Raw genomic sequence first — 20,224 nt, forward strand, 5'->3', positions numbered from 1 at the left:
CCAACGTCTTTTCATATTACCTCACCCCAAAGTTATTACACAGAAGGGATTGTGTGTCGTGTTACCGCAAGTTTAGAGTCCTGATGGATGTGGGGGAAAAACAGTCCTTAAGCCTATTTGTCCGTACTTTGTGGGACCTATAGCGTCTGCCAGAGGGCAGCAGCTGGAACAGATTGTGACCAGGGTGGTATGGGTCCCCGATGATGTTCCTGGCTCTGCTGAGGTAACGAGGGCTGGCAATTAGGGTCGCGGGGGTGCTGGAGACAATCCCAGCAGAGGACAACCTGAATCGGTGGCCAACCATGCGCACTCACCCATACCTAGGGGCAATTTAGAGTGTCCAATCAGCCTACCATGCATGTTTTTGGAATGTGGGAGCAAACTGGAGTACCCGGAGGAAACCCACGCAGGCCCGAGGAGAACATGCAAACTCCACACAGATGGACATGACCTGGATTTGAACCCAGGACCCCAGAGCTGTGAGGCTGACGCACTAATCACTCGCTCCACCGGGCCGGTTTCTGGCTGAAATGTGATTGGTTAAATGCTTAAATATGAAAACACACACCTGGAAGCGATGACGTATCCCTGCGCCTGCGAGAAGGCATTGTGGTGTTTGCCAACTCGAAATCTGATTGGTTAAAGCAACAGTCTCATCGACGCTTGTTTAATGCAGCAGAGCCCGCAGAACTGATTGTGAAGGCCTTGAGGCAGATTTCTGACCCTGGCAACAAATAATGGCTGAAATGTGATTGGTTAAATGCTTCAATATGAAAACACACACCTGGAAGCAGTGCAACCAGGGGGAAAGCAATAAAAGGAAGCTGACAGACAATTTGGAATTATTTCATAAGTATTGATGGACAAAATATAATTAACATCAGTCTGTGATTCAGATATTTTTTTAGGCCAGAAGAGAAGATTTTGCAGGCCCTGACGGTCCACCACTGCCTTTTGACATGCAGTTTTTTGCAATCGAACACAAATGAAGAGTTATTGAGCCCGAAGACCGTTATCGTGTTTGATGCCAGTCATAATTTAGTCATGGGAATGTGAAGATTGTTCCAGGGCCCCATCCAAAGTTCCTCCTCGTCCGACTGGGTCCTCTCGCTTGGACACCTGGGAAGTTCCCTCATAACGAGGCCTTCATCCACCTCGCTGTTGCTGCCGTCCACTTTGGACTCTCTTTCGCCTTGTTCTTGTTCCTTGCCGGTCCCGTTTTGTTCGGCACCCCCGTCAGCGTCGCTGGTTGCCTCCGGGCCGGCGTTGCTGGCCGACTCTAACGAAAGGCTGGATTGTCGCGTGTCAAACACGTTGACGGTTTTATGAATGTCGGAAGTAGTGAAAGAAGGGCTAGTCGAGCTCTTGAAGGTGCGTAGGGTTTTGCTTCCTCTCTCCACTACAATTTTAGGGCTGTTGAGGGGAAGTTTCTCCTCCAACGTGGCTGCCAGTTTGTCCAGTTTTTTAAAGTGCTTGGCCAGCCGAGAGCTGAAGGCCGGCGAGGCGGGTTTGTTGTTAGTGGGCGTGGCGGAGCGCCGGGTGCGGACCACAGAGCCGTTCTGGGCCACGTAGAGGCCGCCGTTGACGTTGGTGTGGTTGGTGAAGGTGGACGTGGAACGTCCGCGTTGCGTTTCTGGTACGCTGTCGTCACCGGTGGAGCTGCTCTCGTATTCGCGGTCCACCACCAACTTGATTCGACGTGTTCGACAGCCGGGCTGGAAAATGGACAAAAATCAGTACGAGATTTTTTTTAATCATATTTGTAAAAGCTGGACATTCCCATCCATTTGGACAGAGAGGTAAATGAAATCAGAATGTCCCAAAATGTACAGGAAAAGACCCCAATCAAGTGAAAATAGCATGTAAAATGATTTTTTTTTATTTTAATGTATTTTTTCTTTAATTAAAAAAGATTTTTTTTATTATATTCATTTGATCATAAATTCTACCATTTGAATTTAAACAATAAATAAGGAGAAGATACGTTTATTTTAACTTTGATTAAAACAGGGGGGAAATGCAAATCTGCAATTTTTGGACTAGAGACATTTTAAATGCATTCTATTTTTATGTACATGATTTACTTCCATAACCACAAAAATGAATGTGACAAGTCGTATTAGGCGACCAGTTCGGCATCTATCAATTGTCCAGTTAGATAAACCACAATAGTTTGTTTCTATAAAAAATCCAAGTTACAATTTTGCACCATTTGATTTCACCGAAACAGAAAACACACCCGACTACTTTTCTCTCTCAACAATGAAACCCAAGCTTAGAAGAAAAAAACCTGGTTTCCATCAAGCAGAATAATTCAGTGTTCTCAGGGAAGGGAGGAAGAAAACAAGAGTTAATCGTAAAAACACAAACTGTTTGGTAGAAACAATCTTTTTTCTGACCAGTCAGCTGTGGTAGGAAGATAAGACGACTCCGCAAAAATATGTCAAAAAGCAAGACAAGATCACCTCAAGTAATAACACACAGGTCACCACAGCAATCTCAACATCTTACTGAATGAACAAAATCTTGAAGACGAGGACAGCCTTGACATCGCCATTGAAATTTGTTGCTAGGCGCTAGTTTCCTCCTCAGTATCCTCCATAATGGGTGGCAAGGAGTCCGAGATGTCCACCCTTTGTACGTCTTCCTCAGACTGGCGCCTGTCGGGATATTCTCTCCCTTGACCCCTAGGGGGCGCTTCTTTCAGCCCACAGGAGTCTTCACTGTCCGATCCGGATTCCCTTTCGGAGTCTAGCTCCCCGTCGCGACTCCCGCTTTTCGACTGGCTCTCCGTGTCTGATTCCGTGTCTTCACGCTCAGTCGAATTGCTCGAGCTAGGAATGTCGGATTCGGAGGGGCTAAATTCCGACTCCGGATCCTGTTTTGCTCCCAAATATCCACCCCGCAAAGTTTTCCCCCGTTCTACAGCTCCGCTTCGACCCGACACCAATGCGGAGACGCTTCTATTTCCGACAAAGTCGGATATTTTCCGAGCCCTCCCACTTCTTCTATCCCTGCCGTTGCTCCACAATGGACCACCCACCCGAGGAGGGCCTCGGATTCTCCTGTCGAGGTAGATAACACCGTGGGCGTCCTTCAGCTTTTGTTTCTGCCATCCACCGTCGCGGGACCCTCTCCGACAGCTCCCGTTAATGACCTGAGCGCCATTTCGTACCAAACCAGGAAGCTCTCGTCTACACTCCTGTTTTCCAGTTTCCGTTTCTGCCCTGGTCGACCATTTTCGAATTCTTTCCTCACCTTCCAGAATTTCAGTTCCTACGTTGTTTCCTATTCCATCTCTCTTCCCCAAACTCTCTATTTTTTCCACTTCTACGGGTTCAGTTCTGGCTTTGTTCCACGGCATGTGGAAGGCCGGGGGCCGAGCAGCTGTTCTACCGGAGGATAGGAACGAGCTCATGAAAGTTTTCAATTTGGCCACGGTTCCCAAAGCTGGAGGTTTTTGGACGTTCTCGTGTGGGTACGTCGTGTGATTAATGAGGGGTGCTGGGTACTTTCTGGGGGGCCCATGGGTTGGCAGGGGACGGGTGTTGTTGGGGGGACGGTGGGGCAATGTGCCACCTTGAATGTGTCTCCTAACCTGTTGTGAAAGGCATTGTTTGAAAACAGAATTACACATTTGTGAACCAACAGTGTGCCGCCCTTTTATTTAATATGACCCGCAAATGTTAACATTAATGTTCATGTTCTTTGTTGAAACTAATTATTGTAGTTCTCAATGAAAGATTGAGAACACTAGAAATTGGTCAATAGCCAATATTTTTATTTTTGATAAATGATTTTCTTGAAAAAAAAAAGTTTAATAAACAGATTTTTTTTAAATTAAAAACCTCAATTAAGACTGTTTATCCAGTCTTTCTAAAAAGTACTAAATTTCAAGAGAAAATGAAAAATATTATATTTTATTCATTAATTCATTTTCTGAAGCGCTCACAAAGGTTGACGGGGGGGTGCTGGAGCCTATCCCATCTGACTTCCGGCACGAGGCAGGGGACACCCTGAATTGGTGGCCGGCCAATCGCAGGGCACGAGGAGACAGACAACCATTCAACTTCACGCGTAGGGGCAATTTTCGAGTGTCCAATCAGCCTACCATGCATGTTTTTGGAATGCGGGAGGAAACAGCATCACCCAGAAAAAAAAAACACGCAGGCCCAGGGAGAGTCTGTAATTAATTAATCAGCTCTGATACAGAATTAACAAGTAGTAACTATAATTGACGGGTCTTCAGCTTGTAAACAACGCTCGTAAAAGGCTGAAGATGAGGATTTGGACAATTTTGAGATAAACTATGTCTCCAAACGATTCTACTACCAAAATTGTTCCAGTTTCATTTGGTAACAAAAATCATTGACATTAATCCTGGCAGTCCAATGAGTTTAATATATGTATATAGATAGAGAGATATAGAGATAGAGAGATAGAGAGATAGAGAGATAGAGAGATAGAGAGATAGAGAGATAGAGAGATAGAGAGATAGAGAGATAGAGAGAGAGAGATAGAGACAGAGAGACAGAGAGAGATAGACAGAGAGAGAGAGAGAGAGAGCGACAGAGAGAGAGAGAGAGAGCGACAGAGAGAGAGAGACAGAGAGAGAGAGAGACAGAGAGAGACAGAGAGAGAGAGACAGAGAGAGAGTAAAAGTGAGTTTGACAGCCCTGATCTAGGCATTAGGTGGCAGTCTTGCATTGTTAGGAATATGAAGTGAGCACCAAATAAGGTCATCTATATGTTTGTGACTGAATCTAACTAATTCATAGGCCATATAATACACTTGCACTTACCTCATTGTCGGACTCCTGCGGGCTATAGTAATAACTGCCATCATCGTCAACAACGACCTCGCCATATTCATCGTAAAGACCCGAGGGTGAGATCAACTTCCGCCGACTACCGTATTGAGGAAGGTCATAGCTGCAAAAAAAAAAGCACGAAAAAGAGATTTAATATGCAAAGTCTTGGCAGAAATGGCATTTCCGCGTGAAAACACAAGCCTATTTCTTCCATCCTAAGCGACTCAGAGGCGAAGAAGACAAGAAGAATCAGCTTAACAAACAAAAGATTATTCAGAAGCGCTTGCAGGGCGCCACTGCGGTGCACTTCATGAATGTCTGACTAAGCCTGATTTCATCACAGTTTTGTCGCCATCGGGCATTTTGGAGGAAAAAAAAGCCCCCCTCAGGAATCGATTTTTCGTACCCCCGCCCGCTTCCCTCGGCCAAAGCAAACGTGGCCGTGCATCAGTGCTTACGGACCTCAAGACTGAATGTCACGCACGCACATGGAGGATGATATCCTGGCTCCGATAGAAGGCCGTGAGATTAAAGTAGCAAATCTGCCACCAGTCTTTTGGCTTGCTTTCCAGGGATAAAGTTGTCTGGTGTAATCACTCAGCTTTACAGTCGAGCCCGTGTCGTCCTATTACATTAAGCAAGCCAGCCATAAACAAATGAGCCAAATAGGAGGTGTTGTCAGTAAACAATGGCGCAAGGATTGAAGCAAGAGTGTGCATACTCATAAAGTCTGCTAATCCTGCCGCTGTGGACACTAACTCTAAAGTAATAAGTCTTAACCTTACAATAAAAGCTACTTAAAGGATTTCACAGCCATTAACCTCGGTAGAGGGTCACGTACTCGCTGTGTCCAGTAAATATGGAGCTTATATTTCTCATAATAAACATCGGAGGGCAGTCACATATTGCGAGCCAGTGCTAGTAGGGTGATGAAAATGAGACATTGTTTTTGCCTCCATTATTCAGTTTACCCGAGAAACCTTGTGATTTAAATTTAAATCCCAGTGGGTTAGACGTCCATCACCGTAAATGGCAGTCGCCGAATATGTGTTTGTGAGCAGTATTTAAAACTGAAATATTTCCTGTTTTCATTCTTCTAGAGTCAAATATTGTAGTAAAATTGCTGAAGATTATTGAATTTACTTTCCTCTTAACATAGTGCAGGAAGTATTCTAAATTTTGGAATACAGTGGTACCTCGACATACGAGCCATTTGAGATATTTTCATAACATATACATGTTCATATAAATAATAAATCTTCAGCAAGCAAAATATTATTCATGCAAATTTCCATTAGTCTTTCAATGACGTTTCATTTTATACATTCGCATGAAGTCAATTACCAATATCAAACAGCCAATATGGAATTTGAACATATTTTTCAATCATTCTTAACCCTGACATAGTTTTAAACTCTTCATGATTGGTCAAATTTCAGTAATACTTATTACCGTAATACCTATTTGCACACTTAATTTTTAGGCAAAATTATTTGGGGAAAAATGCTGTGTAAAACATTGTATAAAAGCAAAGGGAGTTGAAAGACTTCCTGATTTCAGTCGTTCAACTTTACAGTATCAAAAAAAAAAACATTGTGCGGCCAATCAATGGTATAAAAGTAAGTGTTGGGTTCATTCTGGGATGTTACTACATGTTCATTTGGAATTAATGGAATAAAGCTGAAAGGAAGTTTTATTAAGGGGATCATGTGCAAATTTATAATATAGGGGGGAATGTTGGGGTAATCATTATTATAAATGTGTTTGCAATGAATATAGAGCCTTATAATATACATGCTTACTATATTAATCAATATATTTGCTCATCCTAAATGTGTAACTATATTAAACAATATATATATGTGTTGATCGCTTTTATGTTAGAGTTGAATTAATATGTGAAGCTAACGCTTACGCCAAGGTCGCTCTCCAGGACAGCTGGGACCAGCGAGAGATACAAGTACGCAAGGACATAAAACAATACACTAAGTTCTTGCTCCGAGGACTGAGTACTGGAAGATACACCTCAACCCTTTCCCCCAGATGCGAGTTCGCAATGAAGATCGGTGAAGGACGCTTAAATTGTTGTTGGCTCAACGGATGGCTATCAATCAACTCGCATATTGTTTTTCCTTTGTGACGCTTGATATGGAATGCTTGATATGGAATGCTTGATATGGAATTGTTTTGTTTCTTGCTTACGCAATTGGATCGATTACTCGCATATTGTTTTAATTTGTGACGCTAGGTTGATGCTTGGGTTTGCTTGATTATGGAATTGTTTTGTTTCTTGCTTACGCAAATGGAATCGATAACCTTGTAATTGTTTTGATTTGAAGCCTTAAATGGGCAGGACATAATGCCGCTCTTTAGAATAATCTTGGTCGGCCGAGCGGTCCGGATGTATTCTCTTCTTGCAAGAATTAAATGGTGAGATGTGACTACAGATGCCTTTTTATTGAAAGCTGAATTGGAAAAACCTAAGGATAAAACTACAATTGGATGAACCTAACAGTAAGGAAGAAGAACAACAACAAAAAACATTGTTGTCTTATCTTAATTTACTGTCGCATGTATCCCAGGTGAGATTTCTAACTCCCACCCTTTCTGACAACAGCAAAACATTTTATTGCTTGCTCATTGTTTGTGGTTAAACTTTCTTTGTCAGCATGTTGTGGTTTACTTTGTTAACTTGCAACTTTGACGGCACTTTGTCTTGCAGTTAAGCCTGAACCCAAACAAATGCAACAGACACAGCAATTAGATGGCAATCCCATGGGGTCGTGCCGCCTGATTTCTGCTCTCCCGTTTATGTACACATTTGAAAATGAGTTTGTGGATTTTGCTCCGAGCCAGCAGCATCTGGCCTATTGTGTGTGCTATGTGTGTTTCCATGGCAGGTTGCCTGATTAGCACTGCTTCTACGCTATCTTGACAGAATTAGCTTTCCGCTTGTCTGTGTATGAGCAGAAAGTTCTGAGGAAATAATGAGCGAGCCTGCCAGTTGGTAAACTTATACTATGTAGAGTGCGCTATTGTTTAATGACGTGGGTGGCTGTGTAATCAAAAAATAAAAAAAATAAAAATGATAAATTCTACACTATTATTTTTAATGTAACTGTAGACATAAATATTTATCATTTGACTGTCATTAAATAAAAAAGAGAATATTTACTTCTTTGTGAAACTTTTTCTAATTGAAATGAAAATAAGAAGAGGAAAGAAATGTGTTATTTAGAAGCAAAAAAAATTGTGCCGATTTTGGCGGTTCATTGACTGTCAAACGTGATTACAATTAATTTGCTAATTGTTTAGTCAATTAATACTAGCCACCCTAGCTTTACCTGTCATTGACCAATCAATTTTCATTGATATTCGTTCATTCGCCCCTCACAGTCAAAATGGATTGGACATCCAGCCTAATTAGTTTTTCATTCATTCATTTTTCTGAACCAAAGGTTGCGGGGGTTAGAACAAGTCATGGAGGGAATTGGGGTCTTTTAAAAATGAGTGAAAACATGAAGAGTCTGAACATTGAGCCTTGAGGAACACCAGTAATTCATGCACAGAATAAACAGCATTACTAACCCATGATCGTATGCATAGTATTCTTGTGTATAGTAATCCTGACCCGGGTCAATGCCAGACTCCATGGATAACTCCTGTCGAAAAAAACAAAACAAAACCACAAAGAAATAGGCTATTAATCCAATATTGACACATACAAAGATGCCAGATAGGGCTTTTCAATGAGTACCTCAGGTCTGAGGAGAGAAGGTCGAAGGAGTTGTTGTGTCTTCGAAAAGAAGGAAAAGTAGAAGATGACCACACAAGTGTTTTTACGCAAAAATAAAGGATGAATTTGTCCCTATAGACAACTCCAAGTTGTTATTTGGATGAGGAACACTGTACTTGTACAGCCTGGCAAGCCAGCCAGACTTTGGGCATGCACAAGATGGCAAGCAAGCTAGATTGGCATAGTGTGGTTTGGGATTGATTTCAAAGTTTACGCTAGGGGTTTGGCTAAGGAGCATGCACTGAATCTGAAAGAAGCATATGTGACATGAACGCAATACTGAAAGAGCTTCGGAAGGACTCCACAGACCCACACCCTGCATGAGTCTGTAGAGTCCCTCCGAAGCTCTTTCAGCAATAGACTGCTGCACCCTCATTGCAGGAAGGAGCGCTTCCGCAGATCCTTCCTCCCATCAGCTGTCAGGCTCTTTAACAAAACAAATGGCTGAGTGTTAAGACCTACCGTATGCATGCATGTACATCGGTGTATGTATGTACATATGTGCTTATATATGTATGTGTATGTATGTATATGTGTATGCACACGTATGTGTATATGTATACATATATATATTTCAGCAACACGCTTATTTATTTATATATTTATTCATGTATTTATGTATCAACTTACTTATTACCTATCTATTTATGTCTAAAATGTCTTTCCTATTTCTGCATCCTCACCCTCTTGCTACTGTGACAACGACATTTCCCGAATACGGGATGACTTAAGTTATCCAATCCAATCCAATCCGACTCAGAAAAATTGAAGTTGCATTAACTGACAAAAATCTGAGCGTGAATGGTGTATTGTGTAAACGCTAAAAGTCCATTCAAAAGACTTGCAGAAGGAGGTCTATCATTGACTTAGTCTGAAAGAAAGTCTGAGCAAAGTTCGATTGGGTGTTTTCTCGCTCTTTGAGTTAAGTTTTATGTTCTACAAGCAATAACGGTACTGTAAAAAAAGAGCCAAATCCCCCACGACAGGTTCTTCGTTGGATATACGGGGAAAAATACAACTTCCAAAACTCCCAGGAATATAAAAATAATTCGCTGTATCATCCCTTCAAGATGCAACACAAAGTCTGTGATTTGTCGGTCCAGATTGGACTGGAGTGGAAATCCAATTTAAACCACAGTTATTTGCCAAATGACTTGTACGTGGCTAAGGTCATGCGACTTATACATTATTCTAGTGAGTCAGAAGTCGTAGAGATTTGACAAACTACTACCTTGTAGTTTTTTGCAAAAAATGGGACAAAAAGAGACAGGAACATGCGAAAGAAGAACAAAAACATGCATTGATAGCGAGCAGGCAGAACCACAAAACCTACCTCCTGTTGTCCGTATCTGCGCCTGTAAAAAATAACAGGGAAGGCCAAACGGGAAGAGGTGCAATTGTATTAGCAAATTGAGATTTTACATAAAATACATTTGATCTGTTCCCATTTAAAAAAATACAATATGCAAAATTGACACAGAAGAACATAAAACGTGTCACCCTCGAATAAAACATACAATTGATCACGTTAAAATAAAAAATATCATGATACGTCTGACATCTCAAGTTTCAAAACCTCATTTTACGTAGATATTGTTGACCCTAAATACTTCATTATTTTTTTATTAATAACAAAAATGACAAAAAAAACTGTAAATATTTCATGATGTCTGTACTTCTGAGCCCAAACACTAAAAAGTGGTAGCTTGTAATGGTTCCTTGGAACAAACAACAATCATGTTTTTATGACCCATCTGTTTTTTGTTTTGTTTTTCAGGGGAAAACACATCGCTGAAAGTTCATCCATCAATTATGAACCCTATGGCCACAACGTGAAAAGTGAAAGTGAAAACGGACTGACATCTATCGCTGTCAATGGCTGTAAATAAGATTATTATGCCCTTACATTTTTAGAAATTGTTTGTCATTGTACATGACAAATACTAATGCTTTGTCGCAAAAGCAACCATTCATAAAATGCCACTTCAGACAAACCACAGGACGTCAGACCCAATAAAAGCGTTACACGAATCCCCCCTAGACCCAAAACAGGATTATGGGTTGAAATGAAGTCGTGAAAGGCAAGATGGAAGATGCCTGAATTAGTGACGGGCTCAGGAATGATAAAACAGATGAATGGTTGCGTTAAAAGATGTTTGGCAGGTCATTCTCCGCTTCAGACAAAAACAAGCACTTCCAAAGTGTGAGCACGTGAACAAACATGAGCACAAAGGTACGTTTATCCTTGCCCTCATTGCTCTGACAGACACGTGATTATATCCTCTGGTGACAAAATGTCTGCAGATAGTTTGGGTTTTGACACATATACATGCAAACACAGGCCTGGAATGATTGACTCTTTTATATCCCGGCCTGAATATGTTGCATTAGTGACAGAGAAATACAACAGTGCAAACATGATCAGTTTCTTTAGAACTCAGACCACAATGCCTTCAAACACAGGATTTGTTCCCTTGTCATTTTTCTTTGTGGAGTTTCCCGAACAAAGAAAAATACACTCCGTAGATTATTTGCAATGAAATGTACAAAATCAAATCATGTATTATAATAGGAGGAATTATAGCATAGAATTGCATTGTGCTCATCACTATTCCGATCTGAGACTTGTCCGAGGCTAAAACTCAAGACCAAAACCAGGACTAAAAAAATAAGTTTTACAATCAATATAATATAATTTTTTCTTTTACCTCAGTCGATGGATGAAACCTACGGAAGCATGTGTGTTTGTGTTAAAAATGAATCAAGAGTGAATAAAGGGATTTTTTTCTCCAAAGTTGCAGGGTATGTTTGTAATATGAAAAGTATGTTGGTCCATATATTTTCTTGATAAAAACATCTCAAAAGAAAATAACAACAGAATAATACAAATGTATTTCAGCTAAACTCTGCCGGGCAAGGTCAGTGTTAAATGACCAATCCATTTGAACTGGATGATTGGCGCTTACCCCTTCCAGTCCAAATAAATCAGATGTCTTATCACTGTCAATGACACAGAACCACGATCACCATCCACTTGTCTTCATATTCGTCTCAATCCTCAAAAAATCAAATGCACTTATGCTTTGAAGGCTAGAATTGAACTGCAAACATAAATGGATGTTTATTAGAGATTGTTCTTTTTGTACACTGGATACAGATTGGGAAATTAGCTCACTAAACGACAATAAAAAAAACATCTAATTTGTATCAAACCCAAACAAAAGATTAACATGTAATCAACAGAAGAACATCTCCAAATCCAACGAAATCAATCAGTTCACCCTGTTCACAATGATAGGATCCCTGTGTTCACTTCCAAATGATCTTATCGAGATGTGATAAGATGAGCAAATTGGCCTCTGACTGGTCTTGTTAAACCAGTGAATTTTGTAAAAAGTCCTTCATAGAGTCCAGGTTCATTAAAAAAAAAAGGCCTTCTCGATATTGTTCGCAAACATTGAATGCGAAACCTGCGCTGTCCTATCTGATGATGACTGTAAATGTGAGCTCTTAAAGCTGTGGATGTGATTTTTCTTAGTAATAATGTAAGTTGAAGTTTCTCTTCAAGCTGAGAGAAATGTGAGAATAACCTGGTGAGTGAGGTGAAAGCTAAAGGATCGTGGACTGAGGGGGGAATCGTTTCTCAAGCTCCACCACAATAGAGTTCATATTTGGGTTTGGCTGGATCTGTGGGGGTGAAGGGTCCGCTTCTACTTCCCCTCCCTTCGTTCCTTCTTCAGCAGCTAAAACATCTGAAGAGTCCAGAGAGTCCACAGAATCGGAAGGCGCACAGTTCTTCGTGACTTTTTTCACAGGGATTTGTTTCTGATGAATCTGGCTGAACATGTTGGCTACAGACTTCTCAATCTCTGCGATATTCTGGATGTTTTTTAAGATGCCTTTTAGTTCCCTGCGGGGAGTTTCCGGTTCGGAATGCAGAGGTGGCGGAGTGGGCCGGAGGGACACGGGCCGCAAGGTCGGGGCCTCGGAAAATGAAGGGAGGACAAAAGTGGAGGGTCTCGGGGGAGAGGGTGAAAGAGTAGGTGGAAGCGGTGGAGGAGGCGGTGGCGCCGGTAGAGGAGGGCGGGAAGACTGAGCAGGCGGAGGGGAAGATGCCTCGACTGGAGGTGGAGGAGGGGAAGGCGCCGGAGCAGATGGGGGTGGCGGCGGTGGCGTGGAAGGAGGGTCGGGTATGATGTCTAAATGCACCTCAAGTCTGTCTTCTGCACTCTGTTTTTCTGTGAAGCTGGCCCCAAAGCGCCGTAGGACAGGCGGGGTTGGTTTGTGGCTGGGTGGAGGCGTCCCCCCATCTATTTGGGTAACAATGATACTAGGGGGACTTTCTCTAGCCTGAATGTTCGGGGAATGGATGCACTGGGGATGCTGTAAGGACTCCGGCAAAATAGAAAGCAGAATATCAGGCGACAAAGACGATCGGATATCTCTGCTTAGCCTTTGTTTCATTTCTTGTGTGGCCTGCTTCTCAAACTGTTGGGCCTGCTGTTTGACCGTCAGTTTGGGCTCCAGACTCGGTCTGAGCATCTGGTCCGAATGCAAGCTGTGCTCAAATGCCGAATCCAGGCCAATTTCTTTGCACTCTTTGAATTCGGCCTTCAAGAGCTCCATTTCCCACTGCACAGGGTCCATCATCACTTGCCTCTTCAGGGCGTCGTACATTTCTTTTCGATGTAATCTAGACGGGAGAGTCCAGCTCTGGCCACCCCCCGATCCTCTTCCGCTGTCGCTGCTCGATCCCGTGTCACCCACCGGGGACCTGATCCTCAACCATGCCTCTCGAAGACCTCGCGTGGAGGGGGAGAATTGGCCCAGCAGGTCTCGCTTTCTCTGGCTTCGTCCAAGAGTCTCTGGACTGCTCGAAGTGCCGTCCTCGTGGTAGATTGGGTTTTTGATGGTCAGGGGGTTTTCATCTGAGAGGAAAGTGATGCTGGACTCGGACTTGGGAAGATTGTTGAGCACTCCTCCGTTAGCAACGCACTGCCGGTGGGCTGCGATTGCTCGGGTGGCGAAATCGGAGATCAGACGTTGACGATCACTTTCGTCCAAACTTCCGGCACTGCGGACTGAACGGCTGGTGATGGGACGGAGGGGAGGAAAAAGTAGAAATGAATGATGGAATGGCATGAAGGCTAGGCTAACTTGAATCGGGATAGCCGCTGACTCTATGATTGTTGAAGAAGACCACTCCTACTAATGCTAACACTAGTTGCTCACAATCTAGAAGAGTCAAGGTACCTCGATTCAAGTACTCATGGATGGAGGAGTGGAGAGTTGTTCTCAAAAGGTGGTGCGAGTACGAGCACGTGGGTTTCCTCGAATGGTATGCAAAGGATTGACTGAATAAAATGTTAAAATGATCGTGTTTTTTTTAATCCAATCCAATTCGACTTCAACTGTTTTCAATCATTAACTCTTTCACTTCTGGTGTAGTTTTCATGTTGCTCCGACTGTAGTACTCTGGGACTCGAATATTCTGTGAGTTGGTACTTGCTGTAAAATATTTGAGAACAATTGTACTGGGGACTAGAATGGGTACAAATCTATCCTTTTTACTAACATGGCAAAGGGGATGGAAACTGCAAAAACTGTACGATCTAAGTGGTGCGAAACAAAGAAGCCACTGTGTCTCTACTATTAATGGCAGCAGGGAAGGATCAATCGTGCTTTGCCGTTCTTTGAAAGTTTGCACATTTCCTTTTGGCAATCGACCCACTGAATGCACTTTCCAATACTTTGCTGGCTTTGCTTTTCTTTGAGTACAAAAACAAAAGCGCAGACTTTCAAAGCTAACACCACAAAAGATTTTTTTTCTTCAATCGTGTGCAATACGTTTCAACAGTACAAGATTTTGCGTGGGGTTCTAACCGATCCAAAACACAAAACGAAGGTAGGGAAAGTACACTTTTAGGGTTTTACTCACTTTTGTCTGTCAGGTTTCCAGAAAGGAAGAAGATGTAGAGATGTTATGTTAAACACTAGTTGCCTTTGACAATCCTAGGTGAAATGAAGTTGCTCTAAAAAGGACATGTTTTTAAAAAGAACTTAAAGTAGAAACAGATCAAAACCTTTATGCTGTTCTACAATGACCTTAATGCTATTTCATATATTAACTCATTAGCTGCCACGGACAACATAGATATCAAATTTTTGAGCAATGGCGGCCTCCCAGTCAAATGAACTGGACGTTTATAAATTCATTCCTGCAACACAGATAATTATCATTTGAACTGGGATAGACTGATCATTTTTCACTCACATTGATGGTGCTAGACGTCCAATCCTATTTGACTGACAAACATACAGTGCACATGCTAATTGAGTAAACCCTCTTTGTCAAATAACATTTTTACGAAACAAATCCATTAGTACAAGAGCAATTTTTAGAATTTCAACTTTGTTTTAAACAATGCTTCCTCAACTTGTACCATGAATGTTTTGTTGTGGATGAGACTTGTGTCATTCTTTGGTGGACCACTGGATATCGGTGTTAAATGTTGTAAATTGGACTGAATAGGTCTGAAAACTGATTGTGTATGCGCGGGAAAGAGTGACTTGTTTTTGCCAAACAATGTCAACATTCACTTCATACACAGCAGATTTTTCAGTTACCTGTATGTATTTTACTGTACATTACAACTTACCATATTTTCTTAACTATAAGTCATAATTTTTTTATAGTTTGGCCATGCCTGCAACTAATACTCAAGTGCAACTTGTGTTTTTTCTCTCTCTAACCACTGAGGGTTTTATTTTAGGCCAATTATTAAAAAAAAAACTGTAAATGTTACATTCACAGGTGCAACTATTTTCCGTGACCGGACGTTTCGTCGAAAGACGTTTGGTCGACCGGACGCTTGGTCGACCGGACGTTTGGTAGAACGGACGTTTGGTCGCCGGGTTCGCTCGCTGTCAAATTATGACCGAGTCTACTGTTGATATTTTGGTATTAGATATTTAGATATTAAACTCACTCTCTCTCTCATGATTATAATTTTGAGAGCTGGTTTCAACAGTAACAACCCGGTGACCAAACGTCCGGTCGACCAAACGTCCGGTCGACCAAACGTCCGGTCGACCAAACGTCCGGTCGACCAAACGTCCGGTCGACCAAACGTCCGGTCGACCAAACGTCCGGTCGACCAAACGTCCGGTCGACCAAACGTCCGGTCGACCAAACGTCTTTCAACGAAACGTCCGAGTACCCTATTTTCACATTATATTTGTTCTTGTTTTTTTTATTAAAAAAATATATATATATATATACGCCCCGACCCCCTCCCCCTATCCCCTAAAATAGTATTTATACTACAGTGTGACTTATATCTACTTTTCTCCTCTTCATTGTGCATTATTTGTTCGGTGCGACTTATACTCAGTTGCAACTTATAGTCCAAAAAAGACGGTATTCCCGTTTGCCGCACTATCAAGTTCCCCACCTTTAATTATATGCTGACAATTTATTGTCGCTCCATCTCTATCCCCTAAGCATGAATGTAATCTTGACACGTTCCTCTTTTTCAATGGCCTAGACGAGATTCAAACAGCGGCCCCCCTGCAGCATGCTCTTATTAATTTTCGTTCGCAGGTTTTAACAAGCTAACGCGCTCTTTGACGCACTCAAGGCGCCGCTGCGCCAGATAGTTTCATTAAAATTTCCTTTCCGAGGCACAAAGATGAAGTTGCGAGGAAGTCCTTATCAGCATTCCACGCATCACCGCTTTCCTGTCTGTTTTTGATACGCTTCTGCACTCGCGTTACCACGAAAGCTTGCATATGCAAGATCACAATGTGGGGTTTCCCGCTGTTGGTCTCTAACCGAAAAAAATGAGCACAGAGATGAGCTAATTGAGATGAATGAAACTAATCAGTTGGAAAAACAACCGTGGGCTGAAAGGAGTTTCCGTGATAAGAGGTGAAGTATTTGTTGCCAGGTTTCGGTTTGTAAAGTGAGCGTATTGGTAACATTCATTCATTTTCTGAACCACTTTACCCTCATTGGGGTTGCGGGGGGTGCTGGAGCCCATCCCAGCTGACTTCGGGTCAGAGGCGGGGACACCCTGAATGGGTGGCCAGCCAATTGCAGGGCACACGGAGATGGGCAACCATTCACACTTATACCTAGGGGTAATTTAGAGTGTCCAATCAGCCTACCATGCATGTTTTTGGAATGTGGAAGGAAACCGGAGTACCCGGAGAAAACCCACGCAGGCCTAGGGAGAACATGCAAACTCCACACAGGTGGACCGACCTGGATTTGAGCCCAGGACCCCAGAGGTGTGAGGCCAGTGCTAACCACTCATCCGTCAGGCAACCTGTGTTGGTAACACAACCCACATCTGTGTATTTAAGTTCCCTTTGTTATGGTACACCTTGATGACTATGTATTAGACAAAATTAGTTGCAAAGCTATCTAAATGCTTTTTATTTCATAGATGCCAGTTGCAATTTGCTTAGGTATAAAACTTTTTAGTCTCAAAAATATTATTTTGCTATAACTCTTAATGAAATCTCTCAACGGGATTTAGCATCAATTTGAAAACAAAACTCATTCAGAAAATGAATGAAGGAATTCACCGCCATTGACAGAGATGGAAATCAAATCCAATTGTTGCCAAATAACCTTTGGGCTTCGGAGCCATGTCCTGGACCACCTACACCCAGGATTACTGCGAGCCCACCTAATTCAAGTCCAACTGGAGTGGATGTCTATTTCTGTCAATAGCAATTAATGCGTTATATGGAATCTCTCATTTTGATCTTTTTTTAAAAATCAGTTGAAATTGCAGTAATTCATAACAATTTTAAAAGTAGACACTGTAATGCTACATTTAGTGAATAGCGCAGACCCCAAATGGCTGATAAGTGACCACACTGCTCTTATTGGCTGTATATGATATATTCACCAGCTTGACTTACATGGCATTGTCACCCAGTTCTTCGTACAGATTATTGGCGGTGACCCCTCCAAGTTTGCCGCTCGGGAGCGCCATCTGAATGCGGGCGGTCTTGGCGCACTCTTCCTGTCGTCTAGACAGTAAACAGCAAAAGTCAGTGACGTGATATTATTTAGAGAAGTTAGTTAGCAGAGGACTTTAGGAAGGCTTCAATTGGGGCGGTAAATCCCCCACGATGCAATTGCGCGCCAATTAACGACATCACATGAGAGGAGACGCAAGGCCTCTGAGACAAAATACAATTTGATTTTTTTTCATAGCTCATAAACACAACAAATTGGAGCAATTGATATTGCCTAAAATTGATACATTTTTCCAAAACATTTTGAGATAGTACAGGTGAAATTAAAATTGACACTTTATTTAAGTAGGTTATACTATCTATCACTAACAAGTGAAAATGCCCTATTTCCTAAGGTTTTACAGCGCCACCTACCACTTTACAAATTCAATTGGATACAGTTTTAGACTTCTTTTGGATCCAAAGATCAGTCCCTTTGTTGTTGAGGATGCTATCTAAAACTCCCTTGTCACTCTTGAGTGGATCGCAATGCAATTTAGTATCAGAGCTGCTAACTACTCCGGAATTTCAGGAGTTTACCCGGAAATGCAACACAAACTCTGGGATTCCAGACAACCTCCCTAAACTCCGGAAATCCCCAAAAATTGTCACCTATTTTTTTTTAACCAACCATTTTAGAAAAGTAGAGTGGTACCTCGACATACGAGTGCCCCGACATACGAGCTATTGGAGATACGAGTCAAATTTTGAGCAAATATTTATCTTGAGATTCGAGACGAATTTTGATTTATGAGCAGACAGCGGACGCAAGAGGCTGCTCATAAGAACATCATGGGCACTGTCTCTCTCCCCACAACTCCCTTATGTAATGTCTCTCTGGTCGCAACTCCCTCGTGTAATGTCTCTACGAGTACTGGGCGGAGCGTTGCATTTTTTTCAGTGTTTTTTCCCGTTAGTCAGTGCGAATAGCGTATACACTACTCGTTGGAAAGTGGTCGTTATCCTATTGTGAGGACATTTGTGTGCATAATTTTCAGAATATTTTGAAGGGAATAAAAAAGCAAACAACTCTTGATAGGTTGCATCTGAAAGTCAGAGTGGAGACGGGGCAAATAAAGAAAGGTATCAACATTTAAAACAAAATTAGAATTAAGTTTAGTGTAAAATTAGATTAAAGTTATTTTTGAGTGTGTCTGCATCGTAATCCAAGTTCATTTAAATTTGTTTGTTATGTTACGAGCACCTTGCCGTGCAAAAAGTCTCCCCCTTCTCTGTTCCTCTCTCTCCCCTCCGCGAAATCAGTCTAATTTTAATAATATTAAAGACATTTTAGTAGTATTAAACCACTAGTTATTTGTTACTTTGTTAATAGATGGTGAATTAGAACAGATAAAAATGTTTTTCTAATCCAATATCCTGTTTTGGGTGTTTTTTCAGAGGGTTGGAACAAATTCATTTGTTTTTAGTTCATTTCTATGGGAAACGTTCGTTTGAGTAACGAGAAAATCGACATACGATCTCAGTCCCGGAACACATTAAGCTCCTATCTCGAGGTACCACTGTATGTAAAATTTTAAACTTTTTTTTATTTTATTTTATCTTACTGTAGTAGTGCTCTGCTCAAGACTGTACTATCTGGAAAAAAAGATAACGCCAAGATCTTAAAATGTGGTCTTGCTCTGATCTTGCTACTTATCTTGAGCACAAGGCTAGATTAAAAAAAAGTGTTTTGGGGAAACCATATGAAAACTGTACTCACTCTTTGAATCTGCGGATGATGGAAGAAGTCAAACCACACCGGAAGAACAAGACAGAGAGACAAATTAGTCCTACTTAACATGGAATTCCTATCATCATTGTCCTGTGAACCTAAATTAGCATGTCATTTGTCAGTGAGCAAGACGTCTATCGCTGTCAATGGCAGTCAATAATTTAAACAAGTTAAGCAGGCATAGAGATGAATTCATAGGTAAAATATGGACTCATTCATACTGCCTGTATGTGATAATGACGACGAATATGGCAGGGACGCAGCAGAAGATGATGATGACCGCCAGAGCCAACAGCGCTCCCTCGGTGTAGCCCACAGTCTGCACAGCCTTTTTGACGCCAGTCACTACTTCTGGCGTCCGGATCTCCAAAATGCGCCCGCCAGGTGGCATGAAAGGCTGAAACTCCTTGTTGATGTCCAGAAGTTTTCCATCAAGAAACCTTACCAAAACATTAAAATGACTTTTGGAAGCAAAATCCACGTCTCCTACTAAAATCAGGGGTGCCAAACTCATCAGAAATGAATGTCTGCTAATTAGCCCTGCCTGGATGAATTGAATAAATTGACCCCCCCAAAAAATCCACAAATTGCCAACCAAACATTGGTGTGGTCGGAGAAAAAATCTTGAATATTACGAGGATAAAATTGAACTATTACGAGATTAAAATCAAATTATAAATATCAAATCATAGATTGTACTATTACAATATTTAATTGGAAATTCTATGAGATTAAAGTATTAATTTTGTTGCTTTTTTCTGAAACGTGAACCAGAGCTGGCTTTATGGGGTTCAAGTCTGTTTCAGTCTGTGTGAGCACTGCTCTTTGTGTAATGTTATGAGATTGACGTCA

General features: G+C 41.7%; 1 protein-coding gene across 1 annotated transcript in view; it reads right to left on the reverse strand.

Annotated features, from left to right (window-relative positions):
- Positions 1 to 972: 972 nt before the first annotated feature.
- pcdh15b (protocadherin-related 15b) overlaps positions 973 to 20,224 on the reverse strand; it is a 115,603-nt gene continuing 96,351 nt past the window's right edge. Inside the window, exons 34-41 of the mRNA XM_077625669.1 lie at positions 19,594 to 19,812; positions 19,361 to 19,369; positions 17,542 to 17,652; positions 9,941 to 9,962; positions 8,569 to 8,607; positions 8,400 to 8,473; positions 4,803 to 4,932; positions 973 to 1,715 (exon numbers count right to left, since the gene is read on the reverse strand). Coding sequence (XP_077481795.1) covers positions 1,032 to 1,715; positions 4,803 to 4,932; positions 8,400 to 8,473; positions 8,569 to 8,607; positions 9,941 to 9,962; positions 17,542 to 17,652; positions 19,361 to 19,369; positions 19,594 to 19,812 — 1,288 coding nt within the window. The 3' untranslated portion in view covers positions 973 to 1,031. The remainder of the gene's footprint in view (positions 1,716 to 4,802; positions 4,933 to 8,399; positions 8,474 to 8,568; positions 8,608 to 9,940; positions 9,963 to 17,541; positions 17,653 to 19,360; positions 19,370 to 19,593; positions 19,813 to 20,224) is intronic.

The sequence above is a fragment of the Stigmatopora argus genome, chromosome 18, assembly GCF_051989625.1.
Source record: "Stigmatopora argus isolate UIUO_Sarg chromosome 18, RoL_Sarg_1.0, whole genome shotgun sequence".
Classification (NCBI taxonomy): domain Eukaryota; kingdom Metazoa; phylum Chordata; class Actinopteri; order Syngnathiformes; family Syngnathidae; genus Stigmatopora; species Stigmatopora argus.